Source organism: Miscanthus floridulus, chromosome 16 (assembly GCF_019320115.1).
Source record: "Miscanthus floridulus cultivar M001 chromosome 16, ASM1932011v1, whole genome shotgun sequence".
NCBI lineage: Eukaryota > Viridiplantae > Streptophyta > Magnoliopsida > Poales > Poaceae > Miscanthus > Miscanthus floridulus.
This window is the reverse complement of record NC_089595.1, coordinates 106,190,086-106,208,246: the sequence shown is the minus strand read 5'-3', so window position 1 is coordinate 106,208,246 and position 18,161 is coordinate 106,190,086. Positions and strand designations below refer to the sequence as shown.

Below are 18,161 nucleotides of genomic sequence, written 5' to 3'. Positions count from 1 at the left end.
ACATACCCGTTAGCGAGCTCATTGAGCATGACACTCGTCAACTTAGCCCCTCCAGTTGCGGAAACCGAGGATGGGGTAACACACAAAACATGGTCAACCCCTAACAGACCCTAAGGGGCTCGGGGGCTCGAGCCACTTGATTCATCATCGAGAGACCGAGGCTTAAAAGCTGACCCACGAAGGGTCTAAAGTCGCCTCGCATCCAACAAGAGCCAGCGGAGAAAAACGCAAATGAGCCTCAGCGGCCTTTGCCCAACCCGCATTACGACGGAAAGGGTCATCTCAACCTTCTAGTTCAATCCAGCCTCTAGCCTAGCCTATAGAATCCCCATTGAGGGGAATCTATTGAAAGGCAGGATAAGGAGCAATGGAACGCCACTCAAGGGCTTTGCCAACCCTATCGCAAAGCAAATAGGATCGGATTCCATCTGAACATCCCAGTTAGCGACCTCATAAGACACGCCACTCGAGTCGTCGAGGCAAGTGACGTCGCCTTCACCCCTCCAGTCACAGAAATCATGGACAGGGCGACAGTCACAAAACAAGCCGGCCCTTGACCGAATCCCCACCACACGCGGGAGCTCAGGGAAGGCCGGGCCAGTAATAAGACCAAACGCATGGTCACACAACGATCGCCAAAATCCTAAGTAAGGGGTACGTGCAACACTAAGTTCGCTACCCTCGCTCTGGTCTCCAGTAACATCCGACCCCAGCGACACATCAGACCTTCTCCTTGCGTTGAGACTGGCGGCAAGGTTTAGGGGAACAGATAGGTAAGACTGCAAAAAGCTCACGCCCAGATAGCTACGGTAATTTTGCTCACCAGCACAATCAAAATTTCTCCTAAACACCTCAGGCCCTACAGTCTTAACAAACGGAAGGGTCGGATCGCGTAAATCTTTTCTTATTACAAAAAAGGAAGAAGGTAAGATCAAACAAATGAAACAAAATTGCGAAACAAAGTCATGAATCTATTTTCAGACATAAAAGTACCGACACTTGTTCACATATTATGGATAAATGTTTATCAAACTTATTCAACTAACTACTTCCACGGAGGGAGAACCGTTTCTTTCAGCCTGTTCACTAGGTTCCGCGCAAGGGGAGTCACCACCCTCTCAATCTTGTCCAGCTCAGGGTCTTCATAGACAGGCGTGAAGCCTTGGCTCATTACCTCCAAGTTGATCTCTAGATCATAATGAGAACGGGCAACAGCGAAGGCTTGGGTGATCCCGATGTGAAAGGCGTCCTCCTCAAGCTAGCCCACCCACGCTGTGATACCAGTGGCATGAGTCGGGAGGGAGCTGATCGCCTCTCCTTGTGCCACCTACAGGTCGTCGCAGACCACCACGACGGCAGCATGTAGAAGATCATGCTGATCACTTTCGGCCCGAAGGATCCCCCGCACCTCGGCGAGTTCCGTGCCCAGCCCGGTAGAAACTTCCTCGGTCTCCAGCCTTAGGGCCATCGTGTCTCCAAGATCCGCCTAGAGGGTCATGGCCTCCCAACACGCCTTGCCATGCTCTCAGATGGCCCGGTTGCGCTCCTCGTAGGCCGTGCTGCGCTCTGAGCAAAGAATTTCTTCGGTCCGGCGCAGCTCATCCCGCTCCCCATGTAGCCAGGAGATCACCTCGGCATCCTGGTTTGCCCTCTGCTGTAGGGCCACGGACCTTTCCTCGGCCTTCCACCTGAGATCTCGCACCGTCTCCAGCTCAGCCAGGACCTCGATGGCCCGCTAACTGGCCTCAGCATCCTTCTGGAGCAGCTCATCTCGCTCCTTTCGGATCCTAGCAGCCGCCTCCTCATCCAGCTTCACCCTCGCCGACAGGTCTTCAAACATCCCATGGATTTCCTCCGCGTCCCAATGCACCTCAGCCTCCTACTGCTGGGCGGCAGCAAGCTACGCGCCCACATCTCCTCGCAGCTAGGCCTCCTCGATAAGGTTGTCCCTTTCCACTTTTTGCTCATGGAGGAATAGGGATTTGTTCCGGCTACGAGCAACGATACACTGAAGAGAAGACCGGTATCAAAAATACGAAAACACAAGAATACGTGAAGAAAGAAGAAAACAAGGGAGAAGATTAAGCGAATACCCGGCTAGTAGGAATGAGGATTTCGTGTAGGACACCACTGGCCTGGCTCAAGGCATCCATCATAGCCGAGAACCCGATGTCAAGATTCTCCCACTCCATGCTCTCGGTAGCATCGTCAAGCGAGAAAAGAGCCGACGTTGGGTCCTCAGCGGCCATCCACTAGAGCAGCGGCTTGCCCCATGCGGGGGAGTGGCTGCCCCCCAACAACAAGACCGAGGGCGACCTCCTACTAGTCCTCTCCACCACCGCCAGGATGCCCGGAGACCCTCTGTCCGTGTCCTCCTCCATCCGGTCCGCCTCGGGCGCCACAGCCTGGGCCGCAGGTGGCGTGGATTGTGCCGCCCCCTTGGATGCCACCATGGCAACATCCAGCCCCATCAGGCTTGTCGTGGTCATGGTCACCTCCACCTAGGCCTCTAGTGGCACGGACTACGCCACTCCCTCAGACACCACCATGGCTACGTCTGACTACGCCTGGCTCGTTAGGGTTGGGGATGATCCGGTCGCGTCCTCCTCCGTCCGGCCCACGTCGAGCACCGTCGCTTGGGCTGCCGGAGGCACGGATTGCGCTGCCCCCTCAGACACCACCGTGGCGGCGTCCGGCTGCTCCTAGCTTGGCGCGATCACGGCCACCTCCACTGGTGATACTGGACCCTCATCTAGCGGTGTCGCACCCGCCACAAAAGACGCCGCCTGCTCGGCGACCACCGAGGGCACGGGCGCCGTTAGATCGGCCAATGAGGCCGCAACATCAGCACTGCTCCTACCCGAAATTGGGGCAACGTCGGGTAGCACCGTCCATCCCGCCTGAACGGCAAGGCTCTTCTTGGGTGCCAGCCCCAGAGAGCGGCCCTACCGCAAGAATCTGTAAGAGGAAAAAAGGCATAAGGTCAAAAGAGAAGAATAAAAAGGGGGAAAATAGGGGAATCAGTGGCCTACTCCGGCGCCTTGGGGCAGTGGGAACATTTTAGGGACGAACCCCTAGACCCCTACCATGACTCATCTAGGCGGGACCGCTTCGAGCCTACCCCCTACTCCTGGGCAGGGGGGCAGGGGGCTCGCCTCCCTTATCTCTAAGGGCATGGCAACGGAGCCACCCCTCTTTGTCGATGCCTCGGGCATGGTGGTAGATCCGCCCGCCCCCGTTGGCTCATGGGGCACGGCAGCTGTGCCGCCCCCTCCATCAGCACCTCGAGGGCGGTGGCCGATCTGCCTCCTCCCATCCACCGATCCTTCGACGGCACCCTGGGTGGGGTGGTAGATTCTCTGGCTCCCACCAGCCCCATGGACAGGGCGATGGTTCGGCCCACCTCCACCGATCTCACAGACTCGCTTCCCTCTACATGGAACGGGAAGGGTCCCTGCATGGGTCAGTGGCGTCTGTCAGTATATCCTCGTCTGCCAAGACGTCCCAATCCACGCTGGTGGCTACCTCATTGTCATCATCGTCATCACTGCATGTCTCTTCTCCTCGATCACGCACTTGTCATTTCCGTAACAGCTTCTTCTTCCTAAGCTCTCTCGTCTTTTTGTCCCACTCGGCCGCGATACGGTTCGCTTTCGCCAGGGTCTGATCCTTCTGCAACAGAGCCAGGCTATCCTTGAAGAATAGTCCCCCCGGCTGGTCCCGCCATCCCTAGGGTCAGCTTCAAGGGATCAGAAATTCAAGTAAAAAAGGAGTATGGAGAAGGAAAACTTATGAAGTCAATAAACCCCAGTTTCGGCCACATTGGGGGATGCCTCGGCACCGGGAACATGAAATCGAGGACGACGCCAGCGGTGTCCTTCAAAGGCTCCATCGTCTCCTTGATGCACTGGGCCACCTCGAACAAAGGCAGCGCCTCGTCGATAAGCACCGTCCCTTCGAACAGTGCTTCGGGCACCATCTGGTGTAGGGGAAGCACGCGCGCCATCAGCGGTGCCACCATCCTCGCATGGTAGGCACCGATGATCCCCGAACCCTTCATGCCAAATTCTTCAAAGTTTGGAGGGCAGCGAGAAGGTCATCGATGTACTTCCTCTCCTTGATCGGGACGCCCCACCTCCACGACCCCGGGGCCTCCTTGATGACGCACTCGGAGAAGACTGGCAAGGGGGCGGCGGCGGCATCCTTGACATAGAACCATTGCAAAAGCCACCCCTTGTTGGAGGTGGATAGACGCATTAATGGGTACACATCTGCCCGGTTGTTGCGGAGGTGAATGCCGGCGCATCCCATCGGTGTGGGCAGCTCCTGCTTCCTGACCCGCCTCTTTAGAAGGTTGACGATGAAGATATGCAGCCATAGGTCGAAGTGGGGATCAATCCCCAAGAACCCCTCACATAGGGTGACGAACGCCGCAATTTGCTAGATACCATTGGGGGTAAGGTGATGTAGCTCCACCAGGTAGTAATCCAACAGCCCCCGAAGGAACAGGTGAGCAGGTATGGTGAATCCCCACTCATGGAAGTGAGCGAAGGACACGACATACCCTTCGGGCGGCAATGGCTCGTCCTCATCACCAGGCAGCCGCCACTCCTTGGCAGCAGTCAGCGGGTAAAGAAGGCCACGGTGAACAAGGCCCTCTAGGCACTGAGGGGTGATGCTGGATCTACCCCACGTCTCCATTGAAACAATTAGGAGGGGGTGGACGTGAGTTCAATGGCAGCTACGATGCGGATGCGAGCTTGACGGTGGTCGTGATGCGAGTACGGGAGGCTCTGGCGATTGGCAACGTGGCCGTGATGCGAGTACGGGAGGCTCTAGCGATTGGCGGTGGAGGTTGACGATGCAAAGGCAAAAAGGCAAAGTACAGAACCCTGGGGGCAAACCCCATGGTTTTATAGGGGCGACGGATGCAAGAAGGGCAACCATCCACCTTGATCTCTGAGCCTACCACGACACACTGCCGCGTCACACCGCGGGATACGCGCTAGCGATCCCTACCCCTTCCCACTAAAATCACGCCGGACGGTTCGTCTTCCTGAGCAGATCAGACTCTTTTCCCACGAAGGGGACACGGGTCAGAAGATTTCCCCTCTGGCCTGTATGGGCCCAGAAAGCCCAAGGGTCGGCCCAACAGTCTCGATGGCCATCCCAATGAGGGACAGGACCACGAGCGACTAAGACGCAGGTACGCGAGCATCAGTAGGGCCTCGTTCCACGGTCGAGCCCCAGCCAGGCAGGCCCTGGACGAAATCCCCGTGAATGGGATACCAGGGTTCCCTTAAAACTTTCTAGTTGGTAAAAACCAAATCTCACAGCCTTACCCATGAAGGGTCCGAAATTACCCCCTGGGTGATTCTACCCGAATCACCTGGGGGCTCGGGGGCTACTGTCGGGGACCTAATACCAGGGTACCCAATGAGGTGGGACTAATGACCATCGAATTTTGACGCTTCCAGTCAGACAAAGAACACTACTATGTTTCTTGCTCGAATAATGGAAGACTGGTTCTGCCTCACCCGATGGCTAAGGGCTAGCTCCGCCTCGCCCGACATCTGAGAGCAGGCTCCGCCTCGCCCGACCCCCAAGGGGTGGGCTCCGCCTCGCCCGACCTCCAAGGGCAGGCTCCGGCTTGCCCGACCCCCGAGGGCCGGCTCCTCCTCGCCCGACATCCAAGGGCGGGCTCCGCCTCGCCCGACTTCTGAGGGCTAGACTCTGCCTCGCCCGATGGCTAAGGGCTGGCTCCGCCTCGCCCGACAATCACACCCTGCTCCTTCATGAGGACGAGCACAGGATATGACAGGACATTCGAGTCAACCATGATATCGAGGGCCATGCCCTGTGCGCCTGCAGGAAGGTACCGTCAGGATACGATGGGACAGGCGCTTTAGGTCCTTTCCGACATAACAGTGCCCCAATAGTGTTGTAGGCGCCGACTTTTGTCCCATAGTATAGTAGGGGCCGCCTTCAGTCCTTGGGCGCAGATACTAACACAGACATACGACAACCATTACAGTCCAAAACAGAAATCACATCATCTACAGTGACGGACATATGGTCACTTCCCCTGTTACTCCCCGAGGGGTCATAGCTCGGCTCTCCGGCGCACCGCACCGTCTGCCGGCGTAGGATGGGACACACCCACTTGCTAAATAAGGCCAGGGCTTGGCCTACGAAGATCAGCGAACACACCACCTCTGACATGGTCTACCATGTTAAGCAGGGCAGACCCAGGGAAAAAGGAAGACCTGGCTCCCTCGAAGGACCTTCGATACCTTTGGTATTTTCCTCCTTCTCTGATCTGTAACCCTTGCTCCCCCCTTGGTCTATAAAAGGGAGGGCAGAGCCCCCCACCAAAGGGACCGACTTTTGACGGATCAGTTCAACATACACAACACATCACACATACAGCCGAGCAGTGATTGGGCTCTTGGCATCCTTTTGACCATTCCATCAGAGGCCTGGAACCTCTCCCTCTCTCGATCGTTTGTACCCCCTACTACAAACCTTTTTTTGGTACTAATAACATGAGCAGCGATAGACTGGACGTAGGGACATTCAGCCCGATCCAGTATAAATCTTGTGTCCTTTGGTGCATCATCCAGGTCTAACGCGTAACAATCATAAATTTACTAGCCGGTGTTTGTTCGAAACACCGACAGGTTGAATGGCATAGTCATTGGACCCAAATTTCCTTTAATACCTAATCAGAATCTATGTTAGTTGTTATCTCTGAAACCTAAGTAAACATCATACTGAAACTCCTCTCACAAAGCATGTGTCTTCTGTGTTGTCACTGTTGTCTTTCTGTAATTTAGTAAGCTGCAGGTTTAGTAAACTGCCTTTTGTCCCTCATTTTCTTGTCTGACCAATACCATTCTTCTTCTCTTCTTCTGTTTTGGCAGTTGTTCAGTAAAACAGGTTGGTCTAGGGGTTTATTGAATTCTGCTTGTATTATTTTGTGAATGAAGCTTTGATTCTTTATAATTTACCTATGTTGTTTCCATTTATTCGATCTGATCCCAAATGAGAATATGGGAATGCCGCTTTAGTTTGTGCTGTTCAACGAGGAAAGATTGCTTGTGTGGCTATTGAGCAGTTTGTCATTCTCTCTATTTACACATGCATGAGCTCCACCATACTGTATATGTATTGATATACATTTACAGTTTAATTGCATTAAGAACGCATACTATTTGCACTATTTAAATTGTGCAATTTTCATATTTGTGTTTTGTAATTTCATCAATATAATGCATTACACTTAATTTGCATCTACGATTCTGCAAAAGCTAACAGGATCTGAAATAGTTGGGTGCTCTAATTGCAAAAGCTAGCAGCATCTAAAATAGTTGGATTGCTGATACACGCTGCTCTTATCTCATACTATCTGTTGTGTCATGCAATGCAGGAAATTAGCAGGATCTGAAATAGGCTTGTTTGTAGCCTTTAGACCACAATTACAACCCCCAAGTGCTGGATCTGCTTCTTGTGCAAAGTGAGCAACGAGGGCCACACCCTGCTATTGGAGCAAGCACAAGCAGCAGGTCATCTTAGCCATCCTAAATGTGTAAGGTCTCATGATTACATATTCCATGGATCTAGATTCTCCTGTTCTTTCTCATCTGATCTGCTAATTTCTTCGTTTTCGCTTCTTCAGAGAAATTGAAATACCAGAAAGTTGGATTTAAAAGATTGGTCTACTAACCTTGGCTGATGAGGTATGAATCAAACTTCTAGTGCTTATTCTTCAAATTTCCTATTGTTTTTGTTTGCAATCATATTTCTGCCCCTTCTCCTGCTCCGCGTGAGCAGAGAAGAGCCTTTTCCACACAAAGAATATATGTTTTCTTTATTTTCTTCTTTCCCAAGTATATCTGATATATTCCTATCGATTTCTGCTTTTGGGTTTTTAATATGGGCTCCGTAGTTGTTGGGCTCTACTATTTTACTCTCAACTGCACAGAAATTGTATCTAGATCTGCTCTGCATGGGCCTTTTTTGTCTGATGGAATTTGTGTGCTAACTTTTCCTAAAACACACGATTTTTTTCTCTGTTGTAATTTGTGTGTTTTTTAGGCAACCAACAATCATGTGCTAGCTTCTCCTAAAACACATGGTTTTTTGTCTGTTGGAATTCGTGTGTTTTTTAGGTAGCCAACAAGGCTAACTTTGGCTGAAACGCATGGTTTTTTCTCTGCTACAAATCATGTGTTTTGCAGCTAGCAAACAACCATGTGCTAACTTTTACTGAAACACATGGTTGTTGGGTAGGCAGACTCTAATTAAAATTACCCGACTAACTGAACGATCGATCTCAAAGAGACAATAATTAACCTAGCTTATTTTTATTCATGTCCCTGCTGGCATCAAACCCTAAGACCTTGACACATTGTGCATGCGTCGTGCTTCTGCTTCTGCTAGCCTAGCAGCAGCATGGCTGCCGGCCCCTGACTGAGACTGCATGCAGGATCGATCGGATGTGATCTTGGGTTTGATGGGTCGGTCGTTGATGATTAGCTAGTAGCACTTGCCCGGGTACTTGGGGCGGAAGAAGCGGTTGCCGACGGAGTACATCCCCTGGAGGCCGTTGTCGCGCTTGACGAACTCCTGGAACTTGAGCGGCAGCCCCCTGCGTCCGGCCGGGTAGTCGGGCACCCCGCAGGCGCGCACGGGCGACCGCGCCACGTACACCCGGCACTGCTGGCTCGTGAACGCCGACACCTGCTGCGACGTCTGGATCAGGAAGTAGCCGCCCGGGCCCGACTCCCCCGCCACCGTCACCGCGCGCCGCCCGTGTTTGCACCGCAGGTACACCTTCGCGCCTGCACGCATGGGCAAAAGGCGTCGTTTGCATTGTCGTCTCGTCGTTTGCTCAGGAGTGTACTGACAACAATGGACAATACTACTACTGTACCTGGGAGTGGGGACGCGTCCATGGGCGCGAAGTAGCCGGGGTACCTGCACGACTTGCACCACACCACGCCCTGCACGCCGATGCTGAAGTTCACCGGGGGCAGGCTGCTCAGCATGGCGGAGGCGCCGCCGCTCAGACAACAGAGGAGCACGGCGGAGAGGGACAGCAGCACGCACTTGTTGGCGAGCAAAGCCATCGTCGTCGTCGTGTGGTAGCCTTGCTTTCTTTGCCTACAAAAAGCTAGCCAGTATAGTACTAGCTAGCTAGCTAGGATACAGCAGCAGAGGTTGCGAAGACCGGAAGCGAGATGGCTGCAATTTATAGCAGTAGCTAAGGGCATGTTTAGTTCCCAAAAAATTTTGTGTAGTACCTATCACATCGAATCTTGCGGCATATGCATGGAGTACTAAATGTAGACGAAAAAAAAACTAATTGCATAGTTGGATTAGAAATCGCGAGGCGAAACTTTCGAACCTAATTAGTCCATAATTAGACACTAATTGCCAAATACAAACGAAAGTGCTACAGTAGCCAAAACCTAAAAAATTTTGGATCTAAACGCGGCCTAACTCCTCTGATTTCCTAGCTTGGTACGTTAGATTACGGGCCTGTTTTTATTTTTTAGAACAACTTCATCTCCTTCACTCGAAAAGACATGAGATGGAATGAAGCTGAAAAAAAATAGCTTATCTTAGCTCCATCTCTTATTTCTCTCTCTCACTCATACATGAAGTTGTTGGTGAAGCTGTTTTGCCAAATAATTTTTCAAAACAGTTCAGCTTCACCTAGAAAGTTACTCATAAAACTGTTTTTTTTAAATAACTTTACTAGTGAAGCTGGTCTGTGCCAGATAGGTCCTACGTTGCATTGCTCGTGATTGCCGTTTTGGCTTGTGGATCAGTACGCGGAGATCCTTCAAGTTGCGCGGAAATCAGGAGGGCTCGTCGGGGAATCGAGGGCAAGACATGATGAGCTCGCATGTGGCTTGGAGTGCGCTGCAAGCGAACAACTGCTTCGTTAACAGCATCAGTCGATCAGCACAGTTCAGTCCAGATCGATAACTTCCTTAATTAATTACGGGGTTCCAGGTGCGTTAGATTGTGTGTGTAAATTGTACATAAATCCCTAGCTATAGTAGCCATGTTCGTCTAGCCGAGCTCGATCTAGTCAGAATTGAATGTCAGTGTCAGAAAGGAGTATGCATTCTATGCTCAAGCTCAAGTAAACACGCAGGACCAGCGTCGACGTCCCGGCTTCTGGTCTGTGTCTGCCCACGCCCGCATCATCCTCGGTTGAACTTGAGCATCCGCGGCCGCCGCGGTCTCTGCAGATCGAGGCCCGTATGGGGTGAATACATAAGAGGCGGACTGATCGTACTTAGGAGTGTGCAACAGAATAATGCAATCGAGCTGAGCGGATACGTAACGTTCAAGGCATCGGATCCATTTCGATGTGGAATGCAATATAGACTGCTGCTGCGTAACTGAATACTATCTCGATGGTGTTCAGTTTGAGGGGAATCCGTTTGGGTTTTGGATCTCGCGTAGTGGTAACTGGATGGTAAGTCGCGGCAAGACCGAGTGAGCAAAACGGTTGCGGTTCCAATGTCCTGCAAGTAAATCCCAAGGGAGGGTGGCTTATTTGGTAGAATTACACCCACTGATTTTTTGCTATAGCTTTCCGATTATCTGATAGAGTGATTCTGGTTGATGAGTAGGTGGGAAGAACTGATCTAGAAGAGATTAAACAAGGAGTAGTGGGGAATGAAATTTTTAAGCTCTCAGCTCGCAGTGTAAATAGAGAAGTGATTCTTATCTAATCACAGTCAAAATCTAATCGTGTTTAAGGGCTTATTTGCTAGAGCTTCACTCTTTGATTCTTAGCTCCAACTCCTTGGTTCTCGGATGTAGTGACTTTTGGTGGGGGAGTAGGTGGTGGGTGATTCTAGTGTAGATTGAATAAGAGTAATGGATCCTTACCAGAGAATTTGTGCATGTTTTTCTATTGAGAGAATTCTTTATTTAGCACTGAAACAAATCGCTCTTCTGTATTTGACACTGGAAATTTTGAACTTCCTTATCTAGCATCAACTTAAAAATTCCTTCCGTATATGGCACTTCCGTCCATTTCAGGCAGTAACGATGTCAAGTGCCACCTAAAATAACATATATGCCCTTATATGTAACAGGAACATGTAGTGCCAGATAGGAAAAGAATAAATGGACATAATGTCAAATAAGGAAAGCACAAATATGACAAATATACTTGATGCACAAGCTTCACAAATCTGACCACATTGTCAGCATATCTACATAGAGAATCACATTACAGTTCACATGTCCAGGTTATGCATACATTACCAGGTTCATAAACATAAACACATGAAGGTTCATACATAGAGGGTCTAAGTTCACATTACAGTTCATAGAGCATATGCCTTACATATTGCCAAGCACATCTACATAGAGAATCACAAGCTCAACCTTCTCTTGCTTCTTGTGCTATTTGCAGGACTAGCAAGGTTAGCTGTTTTGTTTCTGGTGGCCATTGCAGGGCTGTCATTTTTTTCAGGTTTGAAGCAAGCTGTTTCTTGGTCCTTTTAGCCTTCTCCTTTGATGGAGATTGAAACTCGGTGGAAATTGGCTCGGGTTGATTGGAGCCGCTTCTTGACCTGCACATGTACATTCAAACTAGGATGACATCCTTGCTCTTCGTTGACTACAGAATAATATTCAGAAATACGAGACAAGATTGGCAAATTCACACTACAGAGCAAAGACATCAACTGACACAGAGGTGACAGTCAGTTACTTGGCAGCATAGAGACTACAGCAGAGAATTGTAACTGGCATTTGCTACAGCCTCTGATGGCATATATACTAGTAAAACTTCGGTTGTACTGTTCTCAAGTTGATTTTACATATATACAAGCAAGTCTTGTCTCATTTTGCTTGCTGAACTTCCATTATGCAACACATTCAGAAGCAGCTCTCCAGTGTACATCCGGTGGTAACTCACTATAAAAAAAAAGTTGATATATATGTACAGGTTGTCTGTACAGAGCAAAGACAACGGAGTTGATCATCTCTAGTGTACATATATACAGGATGCCAACACATGTACATATATACAAGCAAATTCATACTATGTTAAGTACACTCTCCAGTGTGAAAGATAGTGAGTTACCTTTTTGATGCTCTAGAGCTGGAGTTACCATGTTTCTCATTTTGCTTGCTTGTAGTCTCCATGCTTTGGCTATGGTGAGAGAAGATTGGTAATTAGGTTCTCTAATTAGATTGGAAACCATGTTTCATTAAATAAAATAGAAAAGAGATCTTAATACCAGTTTGAACTCTTTGAAGGTCCAAATGTAGAGTCAGGCTTTTTTCTCTTCTTCTTACTTATTATCTTCTTAATTGGAGACTTCTTAGTTGTAGTTCCCAAGCTTTGACTATGTTATCAAACAATATAATTACAAATCAGCACAGGTGAGCAGATTTTGTACATAGAAATCAGCACAAGTGAGCACAAGTAAGCAAATTTTGTACTTAGAAATTTACCTAGGTGGAAAAGACATAGATAGCGTTGGTACTTCATCCTCTAAAGGCATAATATAACTTTGAGCAGATTTTGTAGTCGTTGCCTTCTTCTTTCGTGGTCCTCTACATTGAGCAATAAGAGATTAGTAAGTGGGTTGTAGCAAATTATTTGATGCAGCAAAATATGAACACATTTCTTACCTCACAGCCTTCATAGCTTCAATGTCAGCCGGGTTGCCTTTCTTGCAATTGTGCCAATGATGCCCATAGTCCAGGCAAATAGGACACTGGTGCTGGCCCTTTCTTTTTTTCTTCTCAGTGCCACCTTTATGCCTCTCAGTTTTGGGCCTACCAGCTACGGGTGTCAATAGTGGGGGATGCATAAAAAACCCATGGGAAGATTTAGGCCATTGTGTCTTATCAATCATAGCAGGTATTAGTTGGGCATAGGCTGCTCTAAATTTTTCAATGGAGTAGTAAGAGTCCACATGCATCTCTATTTTACCATTATCAAGAGCTGTGATGAATGCAAGAGCATGTTTGCATGGAAGACCAGAAACTTGCCACTCTCGACAAGAACAAGTTCTATCTTCCAAGTTAACCACAAATCTGAAGGCACTACCTCCTAGTGCAGTTATTTCAGCAACATGTGGTCCACATTCAAGCACTGCCAAGTTTAGTTCTCTACTCTTTTCATTAAGCTCCTTGATTATGTGTGGCAGAATCAATCCATCTAGTTTCTGTCCAATCGTCCTCCTTTGATGCCACTTTGTCATAACCATTTGCCTAATCTTGTCCATCAAGTCATCTAAGTTCATGGATTTGTGAGACTTGATCCAATTGTTGAAGCTCTCTGCCAAATTGTTTGTAATATAGTCAACTTTGCATATGGTCAAGAACTGACTCCTAGTCCACAACTTTTTGTGGCATTGCCTTAGATAATCTGTTGCGGCTGGCCTAGCCACCTCCATTGCTGCCCAATGCTTCTCAAATAAATAGGAGTTCCACGAGTATGCTGCAGCCCAAAGATGGTCATCAAATACCTTCCCATGGAATTTCTTCTTGAAGTTTGACACCAAGTGAAACATGTATTCTCTATGTTCAGCTTGTGGAAACACTTCTGCTACCCCTGCCATCACAGCCTGTCCAGCATCAGTGCATATGGCTAAACCCCTCGGTGCCCCAATCACCTCTCTAAGTTGAGTCATGAACCATATCCAATTATCATTTGTTTCAGAATCAAAGACTCCTAAAGCAACTGGATACAACCAATTATGTCCATCTACAGCAGATGCACTAGCTAATTGACCTTTGAATTTGCCTGTCAGAAATGTGCTATCTATTGCCAAATATGGCCTGCAACCACTAAGGAACCCTTCTATGCAAGGTTTCAAGGTGAAAAAAAATCTTCTAAATCTGATTTCTTCTGCAATAGTGTGATGATCAATAATTACTAAACTACCAGGGCAACAGCTCTCAACTTGTGCCTTAAATCTGTACAGATTATCGAAACTGGAGTCCCAATCACCATATAGATGCTTCAATGCAAGGTTCTTACCATCAAATACTCTCTTGTAGTGGATGGTAACCTTGTAGTGTTCTTTGAGCTTTTCTTGCAATGCACTTGCTCCCAGAGTTGCATCCTATATGAGCCAGTCCTTGACCTTTTCACAAATCCAGTGCTTAGTGGCATTCCTCACTCTCTTCTTTCTTCTACTACTAGAGCAGCAATGAGCACTAGGGTTCTTTTTCACCTACACAAAAAGGCAAACATAGTCAATTAAATATACATATCAAGTTTGCAATAAAAGCAAGATGTGCAAGCTTGAACAGTAGATAATTACCATTATTGTTATTTGATCAGCCGTTGTAGAAGCATGTATCCTCCATGGACAATTATCGGCTTCTTTCCTTGAACAATAAGCCCTCAGCCGTTTTGGTCCACTTCTCTCTGTATTATACTCAAACTCATTTTTGATTGCATGTTGCGAAAGAGCCAACTTAAACTCTGCCATATTGGGATACATACTGCCTACTGTCATCGGAGGGTCTTCTTTGTCATATTCCACATGCGGGCCATGATTTGGATCTTTTTGCATCTCATCTTCTGTCATCTCATTCTCTGTCCCCTCCTGTTCACTACCAGATTGTGCCTCATCTTCAGTTAATGGAACAGAGGTCTTCTCCTTCCCTTTATCAGAAGGGACAGCTACCACACGGTCTTCCTTTAAGTACATACCCTCCTCATCCACACCAACATGCTCATTGTTTGGTAATGGATTCATGAGATAGGTATCCAACTCTTGTTCTATGTCGTCCTTATGTTGTGCTTCTCCTTCAAATTGCCATTCAGTGATAGGCTTGTAAGGTTCAGATGGATCACAATAAGCAATGAATATCTCGATGACCTTTTCCTTATGTTTACTGAACATTACCATCAGTTCTTGGTCTGACGTTACTTCTGGAAAAGTTTTTAACTCAGCATCATAGTATTGCACATGTGGAACTTCCAAGTACCCCGGAGGATACTGTTGAACAATGGATTCAACAAGGTCCATATAATTTGTGAAATCAGCATCCACAACCTTCTCCAAGGAAAAACATCTCACATCCTTTCTACTTTTCTTTGGATTGCCAAGAAGGTGAATTTTGAGCAAGTAACTTGTATCTGTATCCATTCTGTGTGTCCAAACAACAAAATTCAGATGGCACTACATGTTCAGTAACTTAGTAGTAGCTAGAGTATTATAGGCCGTGCTTAGTTAGTCTTACCAATGACACATGTCACCACTCAAACATGTTCCAAACTATCACTAGCAGTGTATATATAGCCGGGTAAATAAGGAACTTGCTATAATTCGAAGTAGATACAGTATCGCCCAAGAACTCAGATATCTGACCATTATATATAATTCTATATCACTTTAATTTTTATATAATTCGAAATTGGGGAAAGAGCTAATCTATCCCTCTACCTACCGAGGTCCTCAATTTCCCCAACCTCTATTTCCTCAAATCAGTCAGACGACCATCTAGTCTAGCAATCGATTAGCGCAAGAAAAACACCACGCCGCAGAAATCCGAGCAGAGGTTCCATCCAGTGCTCACCTACGTACGAAATCGATGAAAGGAAGAGCCGCAGTACTCACTCTTCGGTGGCATCGCAAGCCGCATGGTGGTGACAGTGGCCGCTTCCCGCGCCGTTGGACGAGTCCGTGCCACTGGGACTGCTGCTTGGGGAGGCCGCCACGCCCAGTCCGCCACGCGGTCTGGCCGGTGCTCCGGTGGGCGAGCTCGCCCCGCCGTGTCTGCCACGCCGTGGCCTGCACCCCGCGCCGTCGGGCGAGGCCGCCCCCCCGCGCACCACGCGCCGCGAGATGGGGCCAGCGCCGAGCGACGAGCCCGCCCCGCCGCTGCGTTCCCCGCCGGACCCGTGCCTCGATCTGCGACCATGGGGCAAGCTTGGCTGACTGTGGGGCGCCTCGAGCTGGGGGACCCGCCCCGCGAGTTCCTGGGCACCGGCGGCCGCCGCCTCCTTTTCCCCATCCTCATCTCCTCCGGCCTCCATTCTCTCTAGGGTTTTGGTTTGAGAGGTGTCTCTTGTTTCTCTTTCAGAATAGAGGAGCGACGGGAGAGACCGAGAGAGGAGAGACGGGGAGAAGGGGAGATGGACGGACGCACGAGACCAAGGGCATTTTGGTACTTCTAATGAAAAGCTGACATGGTCTTGCTGGTCAATTGACGGAGGGACGCCTGAAATGGACGGAAGTGCCATATACGGAATGAATTTTTAAGTTGATGCTAGATAAGGAAGTTCAAAATTTCCAGTGCCAAATATGGAAGAGCGATTTGTTTCAGTGCCAAATAAAGAATTCTCTCTTTTCTATTTGGGTGATGAGGAATGATTCTCATAAGAAACTACTCCAAAGAGCACTAGTAAACGACCCCTCACTATTTGGATGTATAGGAGCAATTCTCACGAAAAATCTGAAATTGAGAGCGCACCAGATGGATCCATCAGTGGTAGTACTTCCTCCGTTCCAAAAAATATATAAATCTTAATTTTCAAGGAGTACATAATTTTTAAGTTTAATTAGATTTATAAAAAATAGTATCAACATATTTATCTTCAAATGGATTTATTATTAAAATATATTTATTATATCAATTATAAATATTTTTTAATTTCGTTTGAGCTTATTCAGAACTAATTTTGAGCTATAAAACAGTGTTTTCCTCTTATAATATTTCAGCATAAATACTGGTATAAGCCAAATTTCAGCATTAGCTAAATGGGTGAATATTTGAGGTGCTCTTTCTCCCTCGGTGTCGATTTCATACGGATGGACGAGGGCCTTAAAGTTGGGCCACGACAAGGCCGTTGAGGCACACTTACCAAGATGGTGGACGCATGTAGGCCACGGCCCACGAACCAGACAACCAGTCGGTCCAGTGTTTTCTTGGCAGATAAACCTTCGCCCGTGCACCACCACCGAGGACAAAGCTACCTCGGTACGGCGGTAGTTGCAGTGTTTTGGTCGGTTGTTCAGCACTGCTTCAACGTTACATTTTATCGAAGCACCAGAGTTATCCTCTACAATAAATCGGTACCAGCGTCAACATAAGCCAATTTTAGCAAAACGAACAGGTCCGAGATAGCACGTTTTTTTATCTGCTCCGCCATGTCACTACAAGGTTGGGACTCTAGGATGGTCTTAGCAAGGCCAGGATAGCATGCATTTTTATCTGCTCCACCAGAGCTCAAGGCGGATTATATAAAAAAAACTCGACACGCGGGGTATGATAGCTCTGGGTATTGTGCTTAAGAAGAAGGTCTTCTCATGCAGGCCTGAGAAAACCCTCGAACTCCTGCCTTACCCATACATAGCGGCACCGCAACCACATGAGACCGGATCGAACCTTAGACCTGTGCTTTGGTATAGAACATGCGAGGAGATTTTTTATGATGCGCAAACATGTGTATACAGAGGTGGAGAGTTGAACTCCTGACCTGGAGCTTCTCAAAACCGACAGCTACCAACCGAGCTATCAGTTCATCCGCCATGGCATAGGTCTGTTTTTGACCACATTAGTCTGTTTTTGTGTATATTATTTGACCACATTAGTCCCTTTTTGTGTATATTATAAGAGAAACTTTATTTTAAAGTTGCGTCCTTCTTTCGAGGGGTTTAGAGTTTAGGGCTGGTTTGGTAGAGATTTTCTCTCAGCATTACAAAATTGTTTTTCAACTTTTACCAAACAGGTCTTGATAAAACAACTTCTTAGTAGAAGCTGTTTTTCATCTTCTCTCGTATGCACAGTTGCTCATGTCAAGTTGAAACTACTAGATTCTCCAAGCGCTCTCTCTCGTTTCACTGGCTGGTGTGCAGCAAAGAGAAAAAAAAATAGTTTCACCAGTGAAGTTGGGCTGTTTCAAACAGAACGACATGAACTTTGAAACCGATTGGAGTAAAAAATGGTAAACTGGATCTTTCACCAAATTGCCGGTTTTCCGATCAAATCTGTCTAGCCGACAATCGGTTGTTTTAGCCCCTCCCAACAACCAGATTTTACCCATACACTTACACCGCTTTATAGCTATATTTACACCGTCTTATTACTATGTTTACAATAATTTATTCAGTGTAATTTATTGGACAGAGTGATGTAATTTAGGTATTTCTATG

General features: G+C 48.0%; 1 protein-coding gene across 1 annotated transcript; it reads right to left on the bottom strand.

Moving 5' to 3' along the window:
- Positions 1-8,365: 8,365 nt before the first annotated feature.
- On the bottom strand, positions 8,366-9,208 carry LOC136509994 (non-classical arabinogalactan protein 31-like). The gene is made up of 2 exons (XM_066504568.1): positions 8,936-9,208; positions 8,366-8,843 (listed from the first exon to the last, which is right to left on the bottom strand). The coding sequence occupies exons 1-2, from the start codon at positions 9,129-9,131 to the stop codon at positions 8,539-8,541; spliced, it is 501 nt and encodes a 166-aa protein (XP_066360665.1). The 5' UTR covers positions 9,132-9,208; the 3' UTR covers positions 8,366-8,538.
- Positions 9,209-18,161: the final 8,953 nt, after the last annotated feature.